The following is a 19814-nucleotide window of genomic DNA, read 5'->3' as shown; positions in this document are numbered from 1 at the left end:
ACAAAGACTCAGTTACAAGTCTGTCACAATGCTGTATCCACCTGCCTTTTAACCATGCAGTTTTAAAATAATACTCAGTTGAGGGGTCAGCAGCATTGATCATTCATCTATTGACAATACCAAAACTTGTAACTCCAGGCTACAATGGAAAAGTCTATAAAAAGCAGTCAACAACCTGTATATGTGTTCTGGTGTGGAGGTCCCAATCCGGGTATTCCAGCAACCTGGCGGGTGGTCCCGTCCCAGCATGACGATCTTGATCTGGTATGGCAGTCACATTGGCGATCTTGTCCCAGCGTGGAGGTCTCATTCCAATATGGAAGTCTTCTTCGGTGGTGGCTTCCGGGTATTCCGATGTTCATTATTTTAATTGGCTTTCCCCAGACTGAAGTTGATCCAAGTCTAGATTAGAGTGGTGCTGGAAAAGTACAGCAGTTCAGGCAGCATCCAAGGAGCAGGAAATCGATGTTTCGGGCAAAAGCCCTTCATCCGCCTCTTTTCCTCATGAAAGGCTTTTGCTCGAAATGTCGATTTTCCTGCACCGCGGATGCTGCCTGAACTGCTGTGCTTTTCCAGCACCACCCTAATCTAGACTCTGGTTTCCAGCATCTGCAGTCATTGTTTTTACCTGAAGTTGATCGGAAATCAACTTTACCTTAATTTTTACTTTTTTTTCCTTCTTATCTATGACTTATATCATTAATACAGGCACCATGGTAAGGTGACTTATAAAATTTGTCACTGTATCTTTTTGTAAAGTACATGTGACAATAAATTGCTATTCCCTTCTATCCTGTGCAAGTGATCAACGAGCTTTCATCAAATCAGCAATTCAGAAGTTACTTTTCAGCAATATCTCTCAGACTATCTTTGAACAGATTTTATAAGGAGAATAAACTGTCTATGACTCATGAAGTGCTGGCTAGTCACTCAACCACGTCCACAAAAGAATTCCAGCTTTGGACTTTTGGACTTCATCTTAAAAACAAGGATATTGATAAACTCATATCTCTCTATTGTTTTTTTGAACTAAGTTGTTGCAAATGGAACAATCTGTTTATCCTTTCAATTTGATCTCTCCTGTTCAAGGTTTGTGTAAAGATTTGTAGCTTGGGTGCCAGTTGCAGTTGTTATGGGGACATTTGCCGAGCAGGGAATTTGGTTTGCAGATATTTCATTCCTTCTCTACGTAACATCCTCAATGCTGAGTATCCTCCCGTGAAGCGCTGCTGTTATGTGTCAATTGGAGTTTATTTGGTTTTGTTCCCGCTGCTTCCAGTTGCCAGTTCCAATTGTTCATTGCAGTCGTCAGTATATTGGGTCTATGTCAATGTATTTATTGAAGGAGTCCGTGGATGAGCGCCAACTTCCAGGAATTCTCTGGCTGTCCTCTGTTTGGCTTGTCCTATTATTGTTGTGTTGTCCCAGTCAAATTTGTGGTTCTTGTCATCTGCGTGTAAAGATAATAGGGATAGCTGGTCGTGACATTTACTAGTTAGTTGATGTTCATCAATGTGTGTGTATTTAGGTGGTTGCTATTAAAGTTCAGGATCTGGTCTGTGTGTGGGATTTCTCTGTACACTTTTGCTGTGCATTCCCCATTCTGTGTTCTTTCTACCATGTTCACTGAGCTAGGAATTTGGTGTGCAAACATATAAAAGAGAAGCTGCATTAAGACTCTATTCAAAAAGGCTACAACAGACTGCAGCACTCCTGACCTGTGAAGAAAAGAAGAACACCTCTCCAAAGTTTTTGCCAAGAACGGTATTCCCGCAACTTCATCTGCAGATGCCTGGCATACAGACAACACACCAAAGATATGCCATCACACAACACACTAACCACTCCACCTTATATATAAAAAAAATCTCAGAACTGACAGCCAGACTCCTCCAACCACTCGGATTTTTGACAGCTCATAAATCGACAACCGTGCTCAGACAACAACTTACCAGAACAAAAGACCCTTTATCCATCATGTGCCAGACAAATTTGATGTACAAGATTCCATGCAGAGACTGCACAAAACACTACATAGGACAAACAGGCAGGCGACTAGCAATCCACATAGATGAACATCAATAGCACTGAGGACATCACCTAGAAAGGGGATGAAACATCCGTAAACTAAATTCCCAGCTCGGCGAACATACCCACAACAACTGCATTCTTTCCTGTGTTGGAAAGTACCCTCACCCTGATATCTAAGCATGTGTAAAATTATCCTTACATCTAGTTTAACTTTACAATAGCATTTTTGTGGTCCTTATGAAGTCAGATTCCATCACAAAAGAAAATGGAGGAAAACACCATCACCGTTTAAAAAAGGGAAAAAAATTAAATTATAATCTGCTTATGGAAAGGAGGTGATGATGAGGGGAGAAATTTGTGTTAAAACATGCAACAAATCTACAACAAAATACAGACTTAAAATTGTCAGGACATTACTGCATACAAGAGATGGAGTCGACAGAGTCATGGAGCCATATAGCACAGAAATAGATCCTTTGGTTGAGCTCACCCATATCAACCAAGTTTCCCAAACTAAACGAGTCCCACTTGCCTACGTTTGGCCAGTATTTCTCTAAACCTTTCCTATCCATGTACCTGTTCAAATATCTTTTAAATGTTGTAACTGTACCTGCATCTACCACTTCCTCTGGCAGTTCATTCAACATATGAACCACCCTCTGTCTAAAAATGTTGCCCCTCAGGTCCCTTTTAAATCTTTCTCCTCTCACCTTAAAAATATGCCCTCTAGTTTTGAACTCCCCTGCCCTAGGGTAAAGAATTTTGCTATTCACCTTATCCGTACCCCTCACAATTTTATAAACCTCTATAAGGCCGAAAAGTTATAGTGCGACTGCTTTGATGCACTTTAGTCAATTCTTTGACTAGTAAAAGAGTGTCAGTGGGGCAGTCATGGCATGTAAGAAGGGTGGGAACATTAAGACCTTATTAACAAAAATTAAGTTTCTCCAAGGTTCAGTGCATTGGGGCACTAGGACCCTGTTGAGTACTAGCATGAATGGTGGCAGGCTGTTGGACTGTCTGTGCCCTCTCTCTCTGCTGCCCTGTGCAGCTGGGAAGCCACTAACAGCCACCTCATCCCAACTCCCAAGATCAAGTTCTTCAGCAACAAGATAAGTGTGGGGTACTGAGGGAAGGGGGGGTGGGAAGGGTCCTTTTATTTTCAAAGAGTTTTTGGGACTCTGTGATTTTAAGTTGAATGGGGGGGGGAATTGCTGACCACTTCCTTAAACTTTTCGAAACTCGGGCCATGAAGGGTTGCGGTACCTACCTTCCCTATTCTGCTCCCAAACAATAATGCCTGGTGATCTGTATAAACAGGGTATTCTCTATAGGACTACAGAGAGAGTGCAAGTAAGTGGAATTGAAATGCCCATCAGCCATGATTAAACAGCAGAGTGATCTTGATGGGCCGATTGGCCTTGCTTCCACTCCTATGTCTTATGGTCTTATAAGGCCAATTCCCAGCCTATCCAGCATCTCCTTAAAACTCAAAGCCTCCAGTCCTGGTAACATTTTTGCAAATCTTTCCCGAACCCTCTCCAATTAAATAATATCCTCCCTGTAGCAGGGTGACCAGAACTGTATACCATACTCCAAAGATGCCCTCACCAATATCCTGCACAACTTCAACATGACATTCTAACTTCTATGCTTGATGGCCTGAGCAATGAAGGCAGAGAGAAGTGTCACCCCAAGATCTAACAAAGGAGCAATATTTGAGGCCAGATACTTTCTTTGAAAGCAGTTCTTAAATTACCAACTGTAGTGTAAGAGTTGAAGATCAGATTTGTGATCACCTCTTCTACCTATGATAATTAAAGTCACAACTGATGAACTATAGGTGTTCATTCTTTCAATGAGTTAAAAAGGAATCTGAATTGAGTCTGCATTTGCTAGGTAAGAATGTGTCATTTGTGCAAACCTAATTTAGATTATGGTTTGTAGTTGACATTAAAGAAAATCTTAAGTTTAAAATTCTGTAGTTGCGAGGTTTGAACAGGTTTACTTTCAAAGATTGCATTGAAAGGGTAGTCTAATTAAGAATTTGCTGAAATTGGATTCTCATGAAACGATTAAGCTTAGGCTGTTTAATTTGAAACTATATATAAGTAGACAACTTGCATGTAACTTGCAATGGAGTGCTTGAGTTCAGCATCTCAAGGAGGTCAATGACCTAAGGAGAGAGATGCTTGTCTACAGACAAGTGAAGGCCAAATTCCAACAAAAGACCCATGACATGAAGAACAGATGGTATGAAAAGAGCACAGGAAATCAAGAAAGTTGCTGATAGCTGTGGTGTGCTTATATTCTTTAGTAGTTAAGACCCATCTATGCCCCAAGCACCACAGACTTAGCCCACTTAGAGTGGTGCTCATCAAGCACTTCAACTGAGACTCAGTCCTCAACGTAGTCCTCAAACACAAACCACAGCATATTACGTGATACCACCTCATCACAATCCCAGTCCAATATGAAGCTGAAAGATAACAGACAAAGATGGAATCACCACTTAAATGTGATGGAGAAGCCTCGTGGAATGAATACATAATCTAATTTTTGTGGGCATCCCTGCACCAATGAGACTGCAGCAGTTCCAGAAGATATCTCATTATATATTGCTCAAAGGGAACTAGGAATGGGAAATATATGCTGGATGTGCCAATGACACATCCCATAAATAAATTTTACAATGATCAGTCATACAGAGTAAATAGGGAAAAGAAAGCTGAAGATTGCAGAAAGACAGCCCTCAACTGATCTGTTGGTAGCACTTATTCTGTAGAACTGTGATGTAATGTATTTTAAGATGGCAAACAAAGCAAGGGAAAACATAATAAATGTTCGAATAGATAAGGTGTAGAGGTGCAAAGGGACACTGGAGTGTCTGAAAGTAAAATGACAAGTAAATAAATCAGTTAAAAGGCCACATGGAATTATTTTCTTTATTGGCATAGGCATAAAATATAAGAATGGGTAGTTTATGGTAGAACTGTGTAAAGTTAGGCAGCAAATAACATAATGTTTGCAATTTTGTCAACACATTACAGGAAGGATATGACCGCACTGAAGATGGTACACGGGAGCCTTATGAAGATGTTTCATGGGAGCCTTATGAAGATGTTTAAGGAACGTTAAAAAAAGAAATAGAACATAAAACAGTACAGCAGAGTAGAGGCCCTTCAGCCCTCAACCTTTTATTCTACTCTAAGATCAAACTAACCTACATATTTTTCAATTTACTATCATCCATGTGCCTATCCAGGAGTCACTTAAATGTCCCTAATGTATCTGACTCTACCGCCAATGCTGACAGTGCATTCCATGCACCCATCACTCTCTATGTAAAGAACCAATCTCTGATATCTCCCCTAAAGCTTCCTCCATTCACCTTAAAATTATGCCCCCTCATGATAAGACATTTCCACCCTGGGAAAAAGTCTCTGGCTATCCACTGTATCTAGGCCTCTCATCATCTTGTGCACCTCTAATAAATCACCTCTCATCCTTCTTCGCTGTAATGAGAAAAGCCCTAGATCCACCAACCTTTCTTCATAAGACGTGGCCTCCAGTACAGGCAACATCCTATTAAATCTCCTCTGCACCATCTCTAAAGCTTCCACATCCTTCCTATAATGAGGTGATCAGAACTGAACACAATGCCTGTCTTCCAAGTGAGGTCTAAATAGGGCTTTATGGAGCTGCAGTATAACCTTGCCGCTCTTATAAACACCACTGTTTAAAAAAAGGTGTTGGCAAAAGGCAGGTAACTATAGGACAGTTAGCTTAACATCTGTGGTCGGGAAAATGCTGGAGGCTATCATTAAAGAAGAAATAGTGAGACATCTGGATGGAAAGGTTCCATCAGGCAGATGCAGCATGGATTCAGAAGGGATGGTCAAGTTTGACAAAGTTACTGGAATTCTTTGAGAATGTAACAAGTGCAGTGGATGGAGGGGAACAGGTGGATGCTGTATACTTGGATTTTCAGAAGACATTCGATAAGGTGACACATAAGAGACTCATCCATAAGATAAGAATGCATGGAGTTGCGGGGAATTTACTAGCACACATAGAAGACTGGTTAACCAATAGAAAACAGAGAATTGGGATTAATGGGTGTTTCTCTAGTTGGAGATCAGTGGTGAGCGGGATGCCGCAGGTTTTGGTGTTGGGCCCGCATATATATATATATAAATGATTTGGAAGAGGTGACAGAATGAAACATATCTAAGTTTGCTGAAGACACTAAATTGAGTGGAAAGACAAATTGTGCAGAGGATGTGGAGGGCCTGCAGAGAGACTTAGATAGGTTAAGTGAGTGGGCAAGGGTCTAGCAGACTGAGTACAATGTTAGTAAATGTGATGTTATTCACTTTGTAAGTAAAATTAGGTTACAGTATTATTTAAATTGTGAAAGATTGCCGCATGCTGTTGTGCAGAGGGACTTAGGAATGCTCATACATGAATCACTAAAAGTTGATTTGCAGGTGCAACAGGTAGTCAGAAAGACAAATGGAATATTGATTTTCATTGTGAGAGGGACTGAATTTAAGAGCAGGAGGTTCTGCTGCAACTGTACAAGGTGTTGGTGAGACCACACCTGGAGTATTGTGTGCAGTTCTAATCTCCTGACTTGAGGAAGAATATACTGGCTTTGGAGGCAGTGCAGAGGAAGTTCAACAGGTTGATTCCAGAGATGAGAGGGTTACCCTACGAGGAGAGGTTGAGCCGCCTGGGACTGTATTCGCTAGAATTTAGAAGAATGAGAAGGGATCTTATAGAGACATATAAAGTTATGGAAGGGATAGAAAAGATAGAGGCAGACAAGTTGTTTCCACTGGTGGGTAAGACTAGGACTACAGGACATGGCCTCAAGATTAGGGAAGAGTAGATTTAGGACAGAGGTGAGGAGGAACTGTTTTTCCCAGAGAGTAATGAATCTATGAAATTCTCTGCCCAAGGAAGCGATAGAGGCAGCTTCATTAAATATATTCAAGACACAGCTGCGTCAACTTTTACATGGTAAGGGAATTAAGAGTTATGAAGATAATGCAGGTAGGAGGAGCTAAGACAATGGATAGATCAGCCATGATCTTGACGAATGGTAGAGCAGACTCAATGGGCCAAATGGCCTACTCCTGCTTCTATTACTATAAAACTACTATGAAACTATGAAAGTCAATCCCCCGTTAATGAAAGCCATATACCATATGCTTTCTTAACAACCCTATCAACTCAGGTGGCAACTTTGAGGGATTTATGGAGGTGGACCCCAAGATCCCTCTGTTTCTCCACACTGCCAAGAATCCTGCCTTTAACCCTGTAATCTGCATTCAATTTTGACCTTCTAAAATAAATCACTTCACACTTTTCCAGGTTGAACTCCATCTACCACTTCTCAGCCCAGCTCTGCATCCAGTCAATGTCCCGTCGACAGCCCCCACACTATCCACAACTCCACCAACCTTCGCGCCATTGGCAAACTTGCTAGTCCACTCTTCCACTTCCTCACCCAAGTAATTTATAGAAAACAGAAAGAGGAGAGGTCCCACAACAAATCCCAGCAGAACACCACTGGCCATGAGCTCCAAGGTGAATACTTTCCTTTTACTATCACCCTCTATCTTCTATGGGCCAGCCAATTCTGTATCCAGATTGCCAAATTCCCATGCCTGCCTACTTTCTGAACGAGCCTACCATTGGAAAACTTATCAAACGCCTTGCTAAAATCCAAATCCCTCCCATTCACTGCTCTACCTTCATTAATGTGTTTTGTCACATCCTCAAAGAATTTATTAAGGCTTGTGAGGCATGATCTGCCCCTCACAAACCTGTGCTGATTATATCTAGTCAAACTATGCTTCTCTAAATAATCATACATCCTGTCTCTCAGAACCCTCTCCAATAATTTGCCCACCACCGACATAATCCCCAGGGTTATCCCTATTCCCTTTCTTGAACAAGGGAATAACATTTGCCACCTTTAATCATCTGTACTACGCCAGGAAGCAAAGATCATCGTCAAAGGCACAGCAATCTCTTCTCTCCTTCCCCTCGAAACCTTGGGTATATCCTGTCTGGCCCAGGGGCATATCTAACCTCATGTTTTTCAAAATTTCCAGCACACCCTTCTTTTTATCAACCTGTTTGAGCATATCAGCCTGTTTCACGCTGTCCTCACAAATGACAAGGTCCCTCTTACTAGTGAATACTGAAGCAAAGTATTCGTTAAGGACATCCCCTAGCTTTGAGAAAAGTCTGGATATTCTGCGGGTTTACTTTTGGAATAAAGAAGGTTGAGATGAGTTTTAGATGAGGTGCAAGGAGGCTAGACACTGGATTGCAACGGCCTGCTTCCATCAACAGAGCAACAAATAACAATTTGAGGATTCCTTGGCCCCCGACAGTGGCGGAATCAGGAATACACTGCTTGAAAGGGTGATAGTCACAGAAATCCCCAATACTTTTTAAAAAAATATTTGAGCTGAAGGTTTACATGGCTAGAGGCTGTGGAAGAGTCTGTTAAGTGTGCAGCAACTCAATGGACTAGATAGCCCTCCTCCGTGCAGTTTCTGTTTCACATTGTCAGCATCCAGTATGTTTTATTTCTAAGTTATATGTTTGTAAATCGGCTGCATATGATATGCCCAACTCTTACCCTGACCCACCCCGCCAGGGAAGGCGATGTCGTTTCTACAGCAACATCCAATCAAGGTCCAACTCGTGCAACAGCATCAATGATCCGACTAGCAGCAGAAACCCCTGCCGGATCTACTGTCACAAAAAAAAATGTCAAGAAGTAAGACACATTTTATAAAAGGCGACATTTATCACTGCATTCGTTTCTATTTAGAGTAGTCCGAAGGAAAAAAAGGTGTGAGGTGGCAGAGGTACGTTCTGATTCAGCGTCCCCACTCTGGTCCTTGCATAGACCAGACATTCGGAGGAATATATGTGCCGTACCTGAGGTGTAGAAGTATCCGAGAGCGGGTGTTTCCGGTGAGGATATGGTCGCTAGTCGCCAGGGAGACGAGATGGCGCCGGCTGGGGTTGCGGCTGCGCAGGTGCGCGCTCTGTACAAACGGCTCCTGCTCGCGCACCGGCTGCTGCCTGACGATCTGCGCGCGATCGGTGACCGTTACGTCCGCGAGGAGTTCAGGAGGAGCAAAGGGCTCGGAGTGGAGGAGGCGGACAGGTTCCTGAAGGAGTGGGAGGTAGGAGCATGCACAAAGCAAGCGGGCGGTGAGCGCCGGGTGTCTTCCTGGGCCACACGGTGTGAGAGAGAACTGCACTGATCCTCATATCTTCCCTCACCCCCCGTCCGGGCCCACTGGATGCATAATGTAGGCTAACAACACCGGCGTCCTCTGCTCCTCGGATGCTCCCTGACCGGCTGTGCTTTTCCAGCACCACACCCTCAACTCTGATCTCCAGCATCTACAGTCCTCCTCACTTTTTCCAACACCGGCACCTCCTCAAGGACAAGAGACGAGGTATATTCTTGTGCAAACAGAGCAGTCAAATCCATCCCCATCTTATCACCTGGAACTTCAGCAATAGCCTGCTCACTGACATTCAGTTCGGGTCCTCCCAGGGCTTGACTTCATTAACAGTCTTGGTTCAAACATTGATTACAAAGACAGAAATTGAACTCCAGAGGTGAGGTGAGAGTGACAACCCTTGACGTCAAGGCTGCATTACACTGAATGTGGCATCAAGGAGCCCGAGCAAATCTTGAGTCAATGGGAATCAGGTGGCAAGCATTTCACTGTTTGGGTTGCACCTGGCACAAATGAAGATGGTTTCTGTGGGAGTTACTCAGGGAATTGTTGAATTAACCTGTCCCGATATGTTATGACCCATGTCTTGAGCAGGTGGGACTTGAACCCAGACTTTCTGGCTCACAGTTAGGGACAATATCACTGTGCCGCAACAGTGATCAGAATCATTACAGCTGTCCAAGAGCTTTCTCATTTCCTAACTGGTACAAATGAGTGAAGGGACTGAAGTATTATCTTTCAACAGATATCTTCTATTCAGCAATTAACCTCTAGAGCAGGTGGGACCTGAACCTGGATGTCCTGGTCCAAAGTAAGGTTATTAAACATTATTGTGTTGTGAATCCAGTGATAGGGAGGCTGATTTGCCAGCCCTATGTTGTAACGCCTCTGGAGCAGATGGGACTTGAACCCAGGCTTCCTGACACAGAGGTAGGGGCACTACAACTGTGCCACAAGAGCCCCTGTTGTGACAGATAGTGTTCTAGGCCCAATTTCAGCTACTTCATCAATGACTTTACCTACATCCTAAGGTCAGAAGCAGGGATGTTCACTGTGCAACGTTCAACATCATTTCAGATGCCTTAGATAATTGAGGATGACACAAATTGCTATCTAAATCCAGCAAGACCTAGTCAAGATGCAGGCTTTGGTTAATAAGTGGCAATAACATTCGCACCACATAATGGTCTTCTCCAATAAGAGAAAAATCTAACCCTTGCACCTCCTTCGCATTCAGTGGTGTTACTATCCTGGGTTCCCATTGACCAGAAGCTGAACTGGACTAGCCATCTACATATAAAGTGACCACAAGAGCAGATCAGAGACTGTTTTCATATATAGCAATGAGTAACTCACCATCTGACTCCCCAAAGCCTATCCGCCATCTACAAGACACAAATCAGGACTGTGATAGAAGACTAGGAGAAAGTGGAGTCTGCAAATGCTGGAGATCACAGTTGAGAGTGTGTTGCTGGGAAAGCACAGCAGGTCAGACAGCATCCGAGAAGCAGGAGAATCAACGTTTTTGGCGCGACTGGGGTGGCACGGTGGCTCAGTGGTTGGCACTGCTGCCTCATAGCACCAGGGACCCGGGTTTGAGTTCTGCCTCGGGTGACTGTCAATATGGAGTTTGTACATTCTCCTCGTGTCTGGATGGTTTTCCTCCGAGTGGTCCAGTTTCCTCCCACAATCCAAAGTTCAGGTGAATTGGCTATGCTAAATTGCCCATAGTCGGGGTAAATATAAGGTAGGGGAATGGGTCTGGATGGGCTACTCTTCGGAGGGTCGGTGTGGACTTGTTGGGCCGAAGGGTTTGCTTCCATACTGTAGGGAATCTAATCATAAGCTCTTCATCAGGAGTCCTGATGCTCCTCTGATGCTGCGTGACCTGCCTTTCCCAGCAACACACTCTCGACTGTCATGGAAGACTCCCCACTGGTCTGGATGCCCCAACAACAATCAAGGCGTTTGACACTATCCAAGACAGAAAACCTCACTAATTTGTACCATATCTACAAACACTACCCACTTTGATGCTCAGAAGCAGCAGTGTGTACCAGCCACCAGACAAACTGCACCTTTGACAGATCCTTTGACAGCACCTTCCAAACTCATGACCACGACCATAGAAGGACAAGAGCAGCAGATGCATGGAAGGACCACAATCTAGAAATTCTCCTCCAAACTAGTGAATGGCTTTCGTGGAACCCAAACTGAATGTCACTGAACATATTATTGCTGACCAGATACTGTTTGCCAAGTAAATGCTGTGGCTGCAAGAGTAGTTCAGGAGCTAGGAATCCCACAGCAATTAATTCACTCATAGGGCTTAAAACTAAGATCTTGAAACATTTTACTTTCACATTTTGCGCACACAAACTGCTGTAACAATTCTGTTTTTTCACAGGAAAAGTAAAATAGATCATCTGCAAAGTTGATGTTACTCAAATCCCAAATACTGCACTTGCTGAAAATATGAAATGCAAGGAGAAAATATGGGAATAATTTGGGTTAGGGAATATCCGAGGAAGGTGAAATCTCGCATTTGAGGTTGGTATGTGAACCAACCTCAATCAGAATGTGCGATTGGTCATCAGAAAATGCAATTTCTAAGGTTCTTTTTAAAGGATTCTGTGATTGGCAACAAATTCCTGTTGGAAGGGCTTATGCTCGAAACGTCAATTCTCCCGCTCCTCAGATGCTGCCTGACATACTGAGCTTTTCCAGCACCATACTCTCGACTCTGATCTCTAGCACCTGCAGTCCTCACTTTCTCCAAGTTACAAATTACCCAATTTTAGATGGGACTTGTGTGACATTGGTGACATGCATTGTTATTCTTCACTGAAGCACTTTGATTTTTTTGTTTCTCGTATTATGTCATGACACGAAAATCCAGCAGGTGACAGAGCAAGCTTTCAATGGCTGTAAAAAGCATCTGTCAACCGTACTCTTTAGAAATGTATCTCTCATGGGATTACATTGTCAAAAGTAGTCTCATTCCCTCATTGTTTAAATAATTAACTTTTTTTATATAAAAAAATTATTATGCTTCGTTTCATTCACTGTCTTCCTGCTTCCCCATTTTGTTCCAGAATGTTATTCAGTCACAGAGAACTTACAATGCATCTTATTGTGCAGGATAATATCCTGGCTTTCGCTAAGCATGAACTCCCATATGGAAGTGTCTTGCCCCATATTAAAGAATCACCACCTGGCTACACTTCTCATCACTACTTGATAACAGCATGGTCCTGATCATCTTGCATTCTCCTCCTAATCTGGTTAACGCCTGTCTGTGCCTTATCCCTTTCTAACCCTGGTTGTTCCTTCTGGTATGGTCACCATCTTTGTTAAATTATATCTCAAGTAGTGCAAACTTGAATGTACCTGTCGAACATCTGACTTAACTGTCTGCTAAAAATATCAAAGGTCTTTTTTTCCTTCTATTAAAACTATTTCCAGTACTCTAAAACTTTCCTGAAGGGCAAAGATATTCCCTAGCTTTTCTTCACTATCACAATTCCTTAAATTCCTTTTCTCTGTTTCTTTCACTCTCATGTCAGCAAGTGTGAGGAGCTTATGGATGACTTTGTAAGGAAATGGAGTATTCAGCTGCCTTTCTTGCTTCCTCTTTTACCTCATCTCCCATGCTACTCCTTCCCCAAGTTACACACCTCCTGGTCCTGAATCATCCTTTTTCTTGTTGAATCTGAGGGTTGGGACTGAGATAAGGTGGGGGGAGGGGAAATGAGGAAGCTGGAAAAATCCGCATTCATTGCGTGTGGTTGGAGGGTTCCTAGGCGGAAGATGAGGCGCTGTTCCTCCAGGCGTCGTGTGGCCAGGGTCTGGCAATGGAGATGGCCAAGGACCTGAATGTCATTGGCAGAGTGGGAGGGGGAGTTAAAGTGTTCTGCCACGGGGCAGTTGGGTTGGTTGGTGCAGGTGTCCCAGAGGTGTTCCCTGAAACGTTCTGCAAGTAGGCGGCTTGTCTCCCCAATGTAGAGGAGACCACATCGGGTGCAACGGATACAGTAAATGATGTGCGTGGAGGTGCAGGTGAATTTGCAATGGATATGGAAGGATCCATTGGGGCCTTGGAGGGAGGTGTGGGCGCAAGTTTTGCACTTCTTGCGGTTGCAGGGGAAGGTGCCGGGAGTGGAGGTTGGGTTGGTGGGGGGTGTGGACCTGACGAGTGAGTCGTGGAGGGAGTGGTTTCTCCTGAATGTTGATGGGGTGGAGAGGGAAATATATCCCTGGTGGTGGGGTCTGTCTGGAGGTGGCGGAAATGACGGAGGATGATACAATGTATCTGGAGGTTGGTGGGGTGGAAGATGAGGACCAGTGGGGTTCTGTCCAGGTGGCGATTGGAGGGGCGGGGTTGAAGGGCGGATGTGCAGGAAGTGGAGGAAATGCGATGGAGAGCGTCGTCGACCACGTCGGAGGGGAAATTGCAGTCTTTGAAGAAGAACGCCATTTGTGTTGTTTGGTAGTGGAATTGGTCCTCCTGGGAGCAGATGTGGAGGAATTGGGAATATGGGATGGCGTTTTTACAGGGGGCAGGGTGGGAGGAGTTGTACTCAAGGTAGCTGTGGGAGTCGGTCAGTTTGTAGTAAATTCTGTGTTGAGTCGGTCACCCGAGATAGAAATGGAGAGGTTTGGAAGGGGAGGGAGGAGTCTGAGACGGTCCAGGTAAATTTGAGGTCGGGGTGGAAGGTGTTAGTAAAGTGGATGAACTGTTCAACCTCCTCGTGGGAGCACGAGGTAGCGTCAATAAAATCATTGATGTAGCTACGGAAGATGGACTGTTCTACATATCCAAAAAAGAGGCAGGCATAGCTGGAGCCCATCCGGGTGCCCATGGCAACACCTTTGGTTTGGAGGAAGTGGGAGGATTGGAAGGAGAAATTAAGAGTGAGGACCAGTTCAGTCAAAGGAGGGTGTCAGTGGAAGGGTACTAGTTGGGTCGGCGAGAGAGGAAGAAGCTGAGGGCTTGGAGCCCATCATTATGGGGGATGGAAGTGGATAGGGACTGGATGTTCATCATGAAGATAAGGCGTTGGGGGCCAGGGGAGCGAAAATCATGGAGGAGGTGGAGGGCATAGGTGGTGTCCCGAACGTAGGTGGGGAGTTCTTGGACTAAGGGGGACAGGGCAGAGATGAGTTCGGTGGGGCAGGAGCAGGCTGAGACAATGGGTCAGCTGGGGCAGTCGGATTTTGGGTAGGAGGTAGAAACGGGCGGTGCGGGGTTGTGGGACTCTGAGGTTGGAGGCAGTGGATGGGAGATCTCCTGAGGTGATGAGGTTATTGATGGTCTGGGAGATGATGGTTTGGTGGTGTGAGGTGGGGTCATGGTCAAGGAGGCAGTAGGAGGAAGTGTCCGCGAGTTGGCGTCTAGCTTCAGCGGTGTAAAGATCGGTGTGCCACATTACCACTGCGCCTCCCTATCTGCCGGTTTGATGGTGAGGTTGGGATGGAGTGGAGGGATGCGTGTTGTGAGGGTGAGAGGTTGGAGTGGGTGAGAGGGGTGGACAGGTTGAGGCCGTCAATGCCGCGGCGGCAGTTGGATATATAGAGATCGAGGGTGGGTAAGAGGCCAGCGTGGGGTGTATTGGAGGCAGGAGAAGGGGTCGTCGGAGGGTGGGCGAGAATCCTTGTTGAAGAAGTAGGCGCGAAGGTGGCGGAAGAAATGCTCGATACCTAGCCGCGTGTCGAACCCACTGATCCGGGAGCATAGGGGGATGAAGGTGAGGCCTCTGCTGAGGACTGATTGTTCATCCTCAGAGAGGGGGAGGTCTGGAGGGATAGTGAAAATACGGCAAGGCTGGGAGCTAGGACCTGGCGTGGGGCTGGAGCTGGGAGGCGGAGTTTGTTGTGGGGGCAGAGATTGACGTGGGGGCGGTGTAGTCCTTGAGCAGGTGAGTGATGTCACTGGAGGCAGAAGTGGCTGTGGCAACGGCCACTCCGGGGCGGGTCACTGGGGGTGGAAGTGGCTGTGGCGACTGCCGTCACTGGGGGCGGAAGTGGCTGCGGCGACGGCCGTCACTACTTTAACTTCCCGTCCCACTCCGCCAATGACATGCAGGTCCTTGACTGCCTCCATCACCAGACCCTGGCCACACGATGCGATGAGGTGCTCTTCCTCCACCTAGGAACCCCCCAACCACGTGCGATGAATGCAGATTTCTCTAGCTTCCTCATTTCCCCTCCCCCCACCTTTTCTCAGTCCCAACCCTCGGATTCAGCACCGTCCTCTTGACCTGCAATCTTCTTCATGACCTCTCCGCCTCCATCCCCTCTCTGGCCTATCGCCCTCACCCTCACCTGCTTCCACCTATCGTATTCCCAGAGCCCCTCTCCCAAATTCCCTCCTCCCTACCTTTTATCTCAGCCCGCTTGGCACACCAGCCTCATTCCTGGAGAAGGGCTTATGCCCGAAACGTCGATTCTCCTGCTCCTCAGATGCTGCCTGGTCTGCTGTGTTTTTCCAGCACCACGTTTTTCAACTCTGGTACTCCAGCATGTGCAATCCTCACTTTCTCCTAAAGGCTTTATCATAGTCCAAGTAAACAATGTCTACTGCTCTGCCCTCATCAGTCTTCTTGGTTACTTCCTCAAAAAGCTCAATCAACTTTTGTGAGACATGATTTCTCTCACACAAGATCATGCTGACTATTCCTAATCATTCCTTGCCTCTCCAAATGCATATAAATCCTATCTTTCAGAATCATTTCCAACACCTTACTTACCACCAAAGTCAGACTCAGGCCGACAGTTCATTTTGGAGAAAGTGAGGATTGCAGATGCTGGAGTGTCAGAGTCGTACAGTGTAGTGCTGGAAAAGCACAGCAGGTCAGGCAGCATCCAAGAAGCAGAAGAGTCAATGTTTTGGGCGTAAGCCCTTCATCAGGAATGTGGAGGAGGAAGGGGGCCGAGAGATAAATAGGAGGGTGGGGATGGGGATGGGCTGGGGCTGGGGCTGGGGGGAGGATAGCTGGGAAGGTGATAGGTCGATGGGGAGGGTAGAGTGGATAGGTAGAAAGGAAGATGGACAGGTCAAGAGGCAGTGCTGAATTGGAGGGTTGGATCTGGAATGAGGTGAGGGAGGAGGAGAAATTTTGGATACGAGTGAAGTCAATGTTGATGCTGTGTGGTTGAAAAGCCACAAGGTGGAAGATGGGGCGTTCTTCTTCCAGTCGGTGGGTGGCTTTGGTTTGGCAGTGGAGGAGGTTCAGGACTTTCATATCCTTGGGGAGTTGAAGTGATAAGCCACGGGGCAGTGGGGTTGTTTAGTGCATGTGTACAAAAGATGTTCCCTGAAACACTCTGTTGGTTGGTGTCCTGTCTCCCTGATATAGAGGAGACCACATAGAGAGACACCATAGATGAAGTAGGTGGATGTGCAGAAAAATGTCTTCCAGATGTGAAAAGATCCTTTGGGGCCTTGGACAGCGGTGAGGGGGAGGTTCACAGTGTAGAGTGGCAAGGCAAGTGCCAGGTGACGAGGGTAGGTTGGTGGAGGCACGAACCTAAGAGGAAGTCATGGAGGGAACGGTCCCTGCGGAATGCAGATAGGGGTGGGGAAGGAAATATATCTTTGGTGGTGGAGTCTGATTGTAGGTGGCAGAAATGGCAGAAAATAATATGCCTGTATCTGGAAATTAATTGGGTGCAAGGTGAGGAACGGGGAGTTCTATTCTTGTTGTTTCTGTGACAAAGCTGCTCCTTTAACAAGGTTATGTTGTCCTTTGCTTTATTTTCAATGGGGTTTTAAAAGACACAGACTCTGAAAAATCTAAGTTGAAGGTTTTAGGGCCAGTTTGAGTATAGTTAACAGATATTGCCTCAGGCAACAGGCGTTCAAATATTTGAAAAAAAACTTATGCAATGAAAGGGGAGTGGCTAGTTCTCCCAGCTCAGCTTTTCTCTGGTTTGGTTTTTAGCAGTAGTGTTTTGAAGTTGCTGGAGCCAAAGAAGCAGGTCTCTCAGAGATCTCTCTCAGACTGTAAGAACCTTTGTTTGATCTTACTTTTTGTGCCATGGTGTGTTTATGGGGATTGTTGCAAGTATTTGGACCAATATCATTAAGTTAGGATGATCTGTTAGGTTTTGGTAGGTTATTATTCTGTCTTCTGTTCTCTTTGTGTTTCAGTCGTAATCTTGTAAATAGATTCTGTTTTATTTAACACTAAGTGGGTTGACCAGCTGCATCACTCTTTGTAATTTCCACGTTACACCTAAGTTAGCATCTGGGATACTTTCCTGAAATGTTTTCAGGGGGGTCTGACCTGATCCACAACACTTCTATAGTTTATTTTGACCACCTACACACTTGATCACATACCACTTAACCACACCACACAACAGCAGTTCGTAATCCTCTGAAGCCTCCATTCCTTTGACTTTGGCCTTTTCTTTTGCATCATCTGTTGCCTACCGTTGACAGCCGTGCCTTCAGTCTGCTCTGCCTTATACTCTTTATGTTCATTCTTATACATTTCTGCCTTCTCCTATCCCTCTCTTCCTTTAAGACCCTCCTTAAACCTGCCTCTCTAAAAAAGCTTTAGTTACTCAATTGAATTTAAAATTTTGCATGGTAGTGTTTATCTCACAAAGTTTCTCCTTATATTAGTATCTCATATTAGAGGGACTATATAATTTTTACAGTTGCAGTCAGAAAACTGATTGCAACCATGGTAGTCAGCATTATGCAATTAATGATATGGCTTAATCAGGGATGTCAATATGGACTTGTCACAAGTGGATAATATTTATAGGTTAAATTTAAAAGAGTAGCTCTTGTGGTGCAGTGGTAGTGTATGTACCTCTGAGACAGGAGACCTGGTTACAAGTCTCACCTACTCCAGAGTTGTGCAATAACATCCCTGAACAGGTTGATTAGAAAATATCTATATTGATCAGCGATGGAGTCCAATGCTACAGTGGAGGTGTTCCTATCTTTGAGCCATGATACCTGGGTTCAATCCCACCTGCTTCAGAGTTGTTTAATAATATCTCTGAACAGGTTGAGACATTATCAAAATTGATCAAAGAAGTTCTTGTTGATCAGTGACAGTGACCATACTTCCAAGGCAGGAGGATGTCCAGGTTTTAATCCCACCTGTACCAGAAGTGTGTAGTGACATGTCCGAACAGGTTGGTTGGAAAATATCTGAATTAATCAAAGTGAATACTGAATGAATGTACAAAGACTGCCCAAATGCGATATCTTTGACCTTTCAGAAAACCAGATAAAGTTACAAACATTAAAATTCATGACATTAATGGTGAGGTGTTATGAAAAAAGTATTGTCTGAAAGAGAGAGGGCAGAATTCGGGTGTAAGTGGATTGACAAGATGTAACCAATAGTGTGCCTCAGAGATCACATTCCATTTCTGTAAGGTGCAAGGAGCTTCCGATGTCAATACTTAAGGAATTGTCAAAATGCAAAGCTTCCCTACTGTACTAAAAGCCGCCTTCATCTGTAATTATTTTGTACTGGACTTGTACAACATGATTTTTGCTATCCTGATTTGCAGATACATTCTATTTTGCTCAATAAATGCAGAACCTGCAAGCAGTCAATGGAGGCAGTCAATCCATGTAAGATTTGTAAATTCCACTTTGGAAAAAGAACCAGTCTGACTCAAGATTGGGATATGGAGTGACTATAATCTCACAACTTTAAGGCATTGGCTGAGCTGAGATGTCACTTTTTGTTATAAAACCTTAAATTACCTTGAGAATGTGACTTAAAAGATGTTCTGGGATTTACATATTAAAGAACTGAAACCAGCAAATACATTCTGAAAGATGAAAGACTTAACAATCTAGGTTTGTTCAATTTATCAATGTATCACTGAAATCTTTTGCTATAAATTCTGTGTCTTATGGTCCTGCTTCACAACCACCTGATGAAGAAGCAGCACTTTAAATGCTAGTCTTTCTAAATGGTGTTGTGATTTTTAATTTTGTCCACCCCAGTCCAACATCGGCTCCTCCAAATCACAATTTAAGGTATAACCTTAAGTTCCACCCACAACCCTGCAGAGAGTTTTTTTTAATAGAGCTGTACGTATCATAGAACCACTTGTGCTAAATTTTTATCTCTTGGAATTTTCTTTTAGAACATGGACTTGGAGTATTTGTACCATTACTGAACTTGCCGTGAACAAGATCTGTAATAATTGTAGTTCCACCATTTTCCATTGGATGGCACTAAAGACTTGAATACCTCATTACTTTAAATGGTTACAGTACTATAGGAGGGGCTATTCCACCCTGAATATGTTCATTTAAGAATATTTTACCAAAAACATAAAAGATGCTGCAAGGAAGTAAATAACTTTCATTTTTTTTATTCTGATACAATTCCCTCCTGAAATAGACTAAAGGTTGATGACTCTTCTCAAGGCTTCTGGAAATTAAAAAAGAACTGCACTGCTGTGGGTGGGAGTTATACTAAGGTTATGCTTGAAATTGTGGCAGCAAAGATCTAG

At 44.4% G+C, this 19814-nt stretch overlaps 2 protein-coding genes across 3 annotated transcripts in view; one reads left to right on the top strand and one right to left on the bottom strand.

Moving 5' to 3' along the window:
* Positions 1-8846, bottom strand: part of LOC140480503 (cytoplasmic dynein 1 intermediate chain 1) — a 279676-nt gene extending 270830 nt beyond the window's left edge. The window contains exon 1 of one of the 2 annotated variants that reach the window (XM_072575444.1): positions 8693-8846. The gene's annotated coding sequence lies outside the window, so the exon portion shown is untranslated. The remainder of the gene's footprint in view (positions 1-8692) is intronic. The other variant, XM_072575448.1, reaches the window with a different exon arrangement.
* Positions 8847-8994: 148 nt separating this feature from the next.
* sdhaf3 (succinate dehydrogenase complex assembly factor 3) overlaps positions 8995-19814 on the top strand; it is a 32658-nt gene continuing 21838 nt past the window's right edge. The window contains 1 exon segment of the mRNA XM_072575449.1: positions 8995-9248. Within this exon segment, the coding sequence (XP_072431550.1) occupies positions 9042-9248 (207 nt within the window). The 5' untranslated portion in view covers positions 8995-9041.

Source organism: Chiloscyllium punctatum, chromosome 8, assembly GCF_047496795.1.
Source record: "Chiloscyllium punctatum isolate Juve2018m chromosome 8, sChiPun1.3, whole genome shotgun sequence".
Lineage (NCBI taxonomy): Eukaryota > Metazoa > Chordata > Chondrichthyes > Orectolobiformes > Hemiscylliidae > Chiloscyllium > Chiloscyllium punctatum.
Note: the sequence above shows the minus strand (reverse complement) of the source record. Positions and strands in the feature narration are given on the sequence as shown.